A 7,804-nucleotide genomic window follows, 5' to 3' on the forward strand; every position below is an offset into this window, starting at 1 on the left:
AACCATCTACTGTAATATATGTCTTTCATTGATTTTTTTAAAGACATTAAAAAACAAGAAAATAAATAATAAGATCTAAAGAAATAGATAATATGACCATAAAATTCAATGTGCAAATACGGGCAGGTTAAAACGGGTTAAGTAATAAAATAACTTAATCCAAACCCGCCCACTTAATAAACAGGTTAGATAAAATTGAGTATGGGTTAGACAAATCAATTCAACTAACCTGTTTATTTTAATAAACTTCTTTTCTAGTAGATTCAAATTGAAAATAAAAAAGAAATGGTACCAAACAAAAAATGTCAAAAATAATTTTTAGAAATTACTAGTGTTGCATAAAATGCAAAAAAAAAAGTTTTAAATTAAAATATTAAGATGTATAACATATGTATAATTAATTTAAATTTTTGTAAGATGTATATTAAAATATATATGTAAATAGAACTAGAAGGAGTTGAAAAGAGGAATTCAAGAATCCAAGTTAGAGAGAGAGAGAGATTTAAAAGGTCTAATATATTTAATTGTTTGGTTTCAATTTTAGAATTTACTTTTAAATTTTTTTAGCAAATAAAAATTAATTTGGAAAAATTGAACACCAAAAAAATATATGAAATTGAGAGGGTGATTTGTGAACAAATTGGGCCGAGCTAGGACGAGTGTTCTTTAGAAGTTGGACCGCACAATGGGCCAAGGAGGTATTTTGTATTTCAGCTTTGGGCCGAGATAGTGTAATAACCCCGACCTCTGATTAATGTTAATCCGCACTTATTTATGCCTAACAGTAATTTAGAAGGAATCTGGGATTAATTTGCATATGTATTGCATTAATTCTGTGTTTCTATCTGTTTGTCATAAAGTGATCTGTTTATGTGTTGACTTTGAACTGCGAATTGAAAGCCTTATCGGCGACTGATTCAGAAATTGATTAGTGTGTTATACTAGTTAGATTTTATGTGATTTTATGGTAGGCTTAATTAAAATTCGATTTGGAATGTGTAAATTAGATTAAATAATGTTGAATTGCATTAGTTTGCCTAATTACACAAATGCCACTTAGTGGCTTGATTTGAGACCAACTTTATCACACCTTATTACACTTAGAAGCATCTCTCCTCAGCCATTTTCTTGACCAAGTCGTAGGAGAGAGAGAGAGAGAGAGAGTAGGAGAACAAGATTGAGTTCATCTAGAATTTTGCTTGAACTTAGAAGAATTGAAGGCAACTTGGAAGATTATGCTACTAAGCTTGAAATTGAAGACCTAAAGGTAGAGAATTCATCCTTTTAATTATGAATGTGAGTTGTTCTTGCTAGGTTCATGATAAAATTGGTATTTAAAGTCAAGATTTAGCTCAAAGTGTGGTTTTGAGAGTCCATCCATACATACATGCATAAATTTCTATACTTTGAGTTTGAATTCTAAGATTTCTTCCATGCATGTGTTAATTTCACTCACATTATGGTCATTCATCTTGTTGTCCATCAAATTATCAAGTTTAATCATGTTTTGGAGGGTTTGGATTCAATGAGGTTCTTGCATGTTGTATTAATGGCATGTTCATAGAGTTCATGTTGATTTTGCACAAATTAGGTTGCTCTTAGGCCATGATTTCTTGAAATGATTTTTAATATATGTTGTTTTATGAGTTATTATATGTTTCCTCAAATATTGGCCCAGAAAAATGAGTTTTGAAGGCTTAAAGGTTGAGTTTCATGCTTGGAGGTCAATCTGGATTTTCCAGAAATTTGACCCACGCTCGAGCGGGGACTTTCACACTCGAGCGTGAATCCTGAGTACATGCACTTCCGCTCGAGCGTCGAGAGTTACGCTCGAGCGTGAAATGCGTATACCCAGAAGTTTGTGTGTTTTGCAGTCCGCTCGAGCGAGACTCTGAGTCTCACGCTCGAGCGGGGGTCGAGCGCCCGTCGAGCGTGAAAATCATGCATCCAGTACTTTTGTCGATTTTACAGTCCGCTCGAGCGAGGAAGTTCACGCTCGAGCAGAGCTTCAATATTTACATGTCCGCTCGAGCGGGGTAATCCACGCTCGAGCGTGGACCTTATCTTCACCAAAATTTAGGAAATGGTTTTCAAGACATTTTTTGCATTCTCATTTCATCCTAGGCATTCCTAGGTCATGTTTAAGACCCTTTAATGAGGATTAAAGGTTAGAAACACACTAAAAGCCAACGACGTAAGTTTTGTACAATTAGAACATGTGTTTCAAGTGTGTATCTGTCATGTGTTATGTAGGTCACGTGCCGCGTTCTGTCTGACTAATCTGCTCCGTCTGTTTGTCTCAAGGCCAACTGTGAGTAATAACTTAGTAAAGTTATGTTCAACTGTATCTATTTTCTGTGTGACAAAATAAGATCTGTTTTCCGAAATGATATGTTCTGTACAATGAATGATTGTTCAATTTATGATATATATTTGTGACATCCTTAGCATCATGTGATATCTATTGGCTGTTACCCGGTATCGGAGGTTCCTTTATAGAACTTATATCCGTCTGCACTCTATTACCCGTACCGGAGGCCCCGTCATGGGGGCTCAGCTTCTATTCTGTTACCCAGATCCGGAGGTTCCTTTAAGGAATTGGTTACCTGTAACCCTCGCGTGTCTGCCTCTGTTCTGTATCTGCTCTGTTATTGCTAATGGATGTATCACGTAAACTTAAGCATGACTTATTGTTTCTGTATATGATCTGGACCAATTATGGATTTGATATGAAACTGAATTATGATTTCTGAATCTGTACGGACTCATTCATTGAAACCCCTTTACTCTGTTATTATTCACTGGGCTTTCGCTTACAGTTTATATTATGTATGTAGGTGAGCGGTGTGTGACTAGGGCCAGAGTTGACGGCCTTCTGTTCTGTTTTTGTCAGCCAACCGTTGTGCCTCCCGAGGAGGTTCCGATCGAAGTCTAATGCCATGGCTGTTTTTTGTATTCATGCTAGTCTATGTGACTGTTTTGTAAAGTCAGGTCTTGGGATGTACACTTTTGTAAATACTTTGTAAATATTGGCGTCCTTTGACTGGCATGCTCATGTATATATATCTAAGTTTGAAATCTACTGTCTCATGTACGTTACCACAGCTCATTAGACCTTGTCTATTTTATATATTTGCTTCCGCAGCCCCTTATTATTTGCTAATCTGTCAAGAGGCCTTTGGTAATCCAAGGATTACTGGCCGGTTACGATGCTAGACCTATAGGGGCGAGTTTGGGTCGTGACAAGTAGGTACTGGGACGGTTGGATGTGTTGTTGGAATTGGAACCTATCTACCTTCTGACCGAGATTAGTAGCAGGGCGATGGGCCAAGCTGGGTATAACTCGGCATGATGTCGACCTGTGACAGGGTTATCACGGCTTGCCCATGTTGAGCACGGAGTCGAAGTAACTTGGTTGACCGCAGTGTCAGCCGAGGTAAAGGGTTCAACCATCTCACTTGGTTTGTAGTGATGAGGGTGTTATCCTTTGGAATGTGATTCCTAAGAGGACTCTTATAAGGAGAGTTGGAGTCCTACTAAGATTGTACCAAGTGGAATTTATAAAAGCTCATGACTGGACCTATGTACAGGTATCACAATTTTTACTTTCAAATACACAAAGCTTCGGTGTCTATTGTCGATTTGTTGACTTAGGCATCGGAGAGGTTTCCAGCACACAGCCGCTGGCTAGCTCACGTTTGTGTTTTCAGGTGATAAAGCGACGACATTTGAAAAAGTTCAAACTTGATCAATAGGATTATACGAGAAGATTATTTCGTGCTCATACAATTGGGGAAAGCACAAAGAACAAGACCTTTTGATCAAGTTTTCCTCTTTAGTTGAAATCAATGGCGCACAATAAAGATTTGTCGCAATCTGCTATTGATGGGCAAACCCCGAAAGGGGGTGGGAGACACTAAGGTTTACCTTTTATCCCACCCATGGCAGAGTTAGACCCCCAGCGACGAAACTCCCGAAGGGACACACAGAAGAGATGGGGCTCCAGTCCTCGTCATTCTCAAAGTCCTGAAAGGCAGAGGCGGAGGTTAGATCCTTAGGTTCTGGAGGATTACGTGAGGGAGCAAGACGAATTAATAAGGAGGATGGTGGCAGACTTGGAGAATATGAAGCGCTAGATAAAGGGAAAAGAGGTGGCGACGGAAGAGGGGCGCAAATGCAACACGATCTCTTACCACTCGGAAGATCGTGACCGACAAGTCACACCATCACAAGCTGAAAGTAAAAGCCTCAGAACAAGTGACACTCAATCAAGGACTTCCAGGACTCGTTACTCCAGGTCTGAGAGAACAAGGACTAAAAGGTCCTACACGGAAAGAAGCAGTTACAAGCTCTCGCACTTGCACCAAATGATGTCTAGGCACATGGAGTTACCAAGATTGGCGGACCTACGGATAGTGCTTGAGGAAAGGGCTCAAAGGAGAGAAGACAGTCGGGCACGTGACCCCCGCAGAGTCTCTACACTACAACGATTGGCACCTAGGATGCATAGGAGTGTCGAGGTTGGAAAGCCAGAGCCACACCTTGCCTATGAACCAGCTGACAAGGCGCTAGCAAGGTTGTAGAGTTTGCCATTCATTCCGGCAATAGAGAACGCACCATTACCCTCAGGCTTCTACCAGTCCAAATTCACTATTTATGAGGGAAAGTCGAATCCCTACATGCACTTGAGCCACTTCCGCCAGGTTATGGCCGTATATCAACGAAACAAGGCTCTAATGTGTATCTTGTTTCCTTCCAGCCTTGGTGGCCAGGGTCTAACATGGTTTGAAAGGCTGCCAGAAGGTAGCATAGCCTCATGGGCGTAGTTGGCAAAGGCATTTGTGACTAGATTCAGAACGAATACCAAGACACCAGTGGAGATTGACCAACTACTCTCCATTGACATGAGCGAGAAGGAAACATTGAGGTCTTACAACAGTCGATATTGGGAGACTTTCAATTAGATTGGGGATTGCCCCACAAATCTCGTCATCGCACAGTACAAACGGGGTTTACCGGTCGTTAACAAGTTGAGGGATTCAATGACGATGATGCCACCCCTCACGATGGAGGCCCTAATGGAGAGAGTGCATCAACATATCTGGGTAGAGGAAGATAGCGCCCGCGTTAAAGCAAAATCTGGCACAACAGCGGTGTTGGATAAAAGACTACAGTGAAAGTCAACACGGTAGAACAACTAAGCAAGAATGGGCAAGGTAGACGAGCCAACAGAGAGGACCCCCAAACAAGAAAGTTAAGAGTCTGCACTGCCATTACCACAGTATTCAACAAACCCATCTATCGAATTCTTAGCGAGATACGCGATGAACCCTTCGTCCGGCGGCCAGCCAAGTTGGGAGAAGCACAAAAAGGTTACGATGAGAGGTACCGTTGCACCTTTCACGATGAAAAGGGGCACCGAACTAAAAATTGTACACCATTGAGGCAACATCTAGAGGAGTTAGTAGCCACTGGTCACTTGGACCAGTATATAGAATGGGGAACACAACCAGCCTCTCAGGACCACAGCAGGCCGAGTGGGATATCGGTCGACGGTCCACCACAAGGCATAATCAACGTGATACATGGGATCGTTGAACCTGAGCGGGTATGTGAGCTTAGAGGGATGATCAAAAAGGCTGAGCACTTGAGGGAGGTGCTAAGTGCACAACCTACCGTCAAAAGGGAAAAAACAGAGGCAACGAACGTCATCTCCTTCTCTGACAGGGATCTGACAAGGCTACATTGCCCTCACAATGAAGCGCTGGTCGTCACTTTGCACGTCAAGAATTTCAACATCAAGTGGATTCTGATTGACCATGGAAGCTCGTGCGAGATAATGTACTACGAGATTTTCAAGCAACTAAAATTGGAGGATAAAGACTTGGCGCCTGCAACATCTCCTCTCGTCGGTTTCAACTCAATGCTAGAATGGCCAGTTAGCAAGATAATTCTGCCAGTCAAGGCAGGAACAATGACAAAACAGGTGGAATTTTGGGTATTGCAAGTCCCTTCCACCTACAACATAATCCTGAGAAGAGCATTGTTGCACGCCATACGTTCGGTGGCATCAACCTACCATTAGACATTACGGTTCCCCAACAAAACCGGAGTGATTGAAGAAGTCTTAGGAGACCAAACCATGTCGAAACAGTGCTTCGTCACGGTAAACGGCAATCGGGCTGCAAAAAGGTTTGTACAGATGGTGAAAAAGCCAGAAAGTAATGAACTATTTGCAAATGTCGGCAAAGCAGCCGAACAGAAGACAGTAGAAGACTTGGTAGAGGTAAGGATAGATGAAAAGAACCCAGAAAAGTTCTTTTTGCTCGGCTCGTCTCTGTCCAGCACTGAGAGAATAGAGGTCATGGAATTTTTAACCTCTAACATCAAAGTGTTTGCTTGGACACCGTACGACATGCTTGGCATTGACCCTAATTTCATTTTCCATCAACTTAATGTCCATCCAACTGCCAGACCAATTATACAATGAACTCGCCGATCAGCACTCCACCATGCAGAGATAGTGGCAGAGGAAGTAGGAAACTTGCTAGAGGCAGGAGCAATTAGAGAAGTACACTATCCCAGGTGGATCTCTAACACTGTAGTCATGCCAAAAAAGAACGGCAAATGGCGCGTGTGCGTGGACTACAAAACAGTTAACAAAGCAAGCCCAAATGACAGCTTTCCCTTACAACGGATAGACCAACTGGTTGACCTGACAGCAGGGCATAACCAACTTAGCTTCCTTGATGCGTATCGTGGTTACCATCAGATCGCTATGTATGAACCGGACCAGGAAGTCACGTCATTTACAACACCCAGAGGACTATACTGTTATAAGGTCATGTCCTTTGGCCTAAAGAACGCTGGGGTTACATTCCAATAGATGGTCCACAAAATGTTTGAACCATTGTTAGGCAGAACAATAGAGGCTTACATAGATGACATGGTGGTCAAAAGTAGAGATAAGAAGGACCATCTCAGGAACCTAGATGAAATGTTTCAAATTTTAAAGTCCCATAAGTTGCGTCTAAATGCATCTAAGTGTGCATTCGGCGTAGGGTCAGGCAAATTCCTGGGCTTTCTAGTAACCAACCGGGGTATAGAAGCTGATCCCTCTCAGATCAAAGTCATCCAAGATCTAGAGAGGCCCAACACAGTCAAAGAGGTACAACACCTCACTGGCCTAGCAGCCGCACTCAACCGATTCATAAGTCGATCGTCAGACAAGTGTCAACCATTCTTCCTGGCACTGAAGGCCAAGTTTGAGTAGGATGATGAATGCGACTGCACCTTAGAAAGCTTGAAAGACTACATGACTTCTCCTCCATTATTAGTAACCCCAGTACCAGGAGAAGAGCTCTTCTTGTACTTAGCAGTTTCACAGCATGCAGTTAGCGCAGTGTTAGTCAGAGCAGAGGGAATACAACACCTGCTTATCTTTTATGTTAGCAAGACATTGCTAGGCACTGAAACAAGGTACTTGCCGTTAGAAAAGCTGGCCTTAGCTTTGATGATGGCTTCAAGAAAGCTGTCTCACTATTTCCATGCCCACACCGTGATTGTCTTGACGGCTTTCCCGTTAAAAGCCTTGTTTGAGAGTGCGGATTTTTCTGGACGGACCTTTAAATGGACAGTGGAGTTGGGGCAGTTCGATATTAAGTTTCAACCAAGAACCGCAATAAAAGCCCAAGCTTTGATAGACTTTGTGTCCAAGTTCACACCAGGAAGTCATCATGTCTGCCCGATTAATTTGACTGGGGCAATCGAAAGAAGGGGGGAAAGTGCCGCAGGAATTACGTAG

At 42.2% G+C, this 7,804-nt stretch overlaps 1 protein-coding gene across 1 annotated transcript; it reads left to right on the forward strand.

Annotated features, from left to right (window-relative positions):
- The first annotated feature begins 5,626 nt into the window (after positions 1–5,626).
- On the forward strand, positions 5,627–6,085 carry LOC145805630 (uncharacterized). The gene has a single exon (XM_082900794.1). The coding sequence runs from the start codon at positions 5,627–5,629 to the stop codon at positions 6,083–6,085; it is 459 nt and encodes a 152-aa protein (XP_082756920.1).
- The last annotated feature ends 1,719 nt before the right edge of the window (positions 6,086–7,804 follow it).

This window comes from Camellia sinensis, chromosome 13 (genome assembly GCF_055761805.1).
Source record: "Camellia sinensis isolate YWXY chromosome 13, ASM5576180v1, whole genome shotgun sequence".
Classification (NCBI taxonomy): domain Eukaryota; kingdom Viridiplantae; phylum Streptophyta; class Magnoliopsida; order Ericales; family Theaceae; genus Camellia; species Camellia sinensis.

Excerpts from the sequence above, each read along its gene's own strand:
- LOC145805630 (XM_082900794.1), top strand. The coding sequence starts at position 5,627 with ATGATCAAAAAGGCTGAGCACTTGAGGGAGGTGCTAAGTGCACAACCT.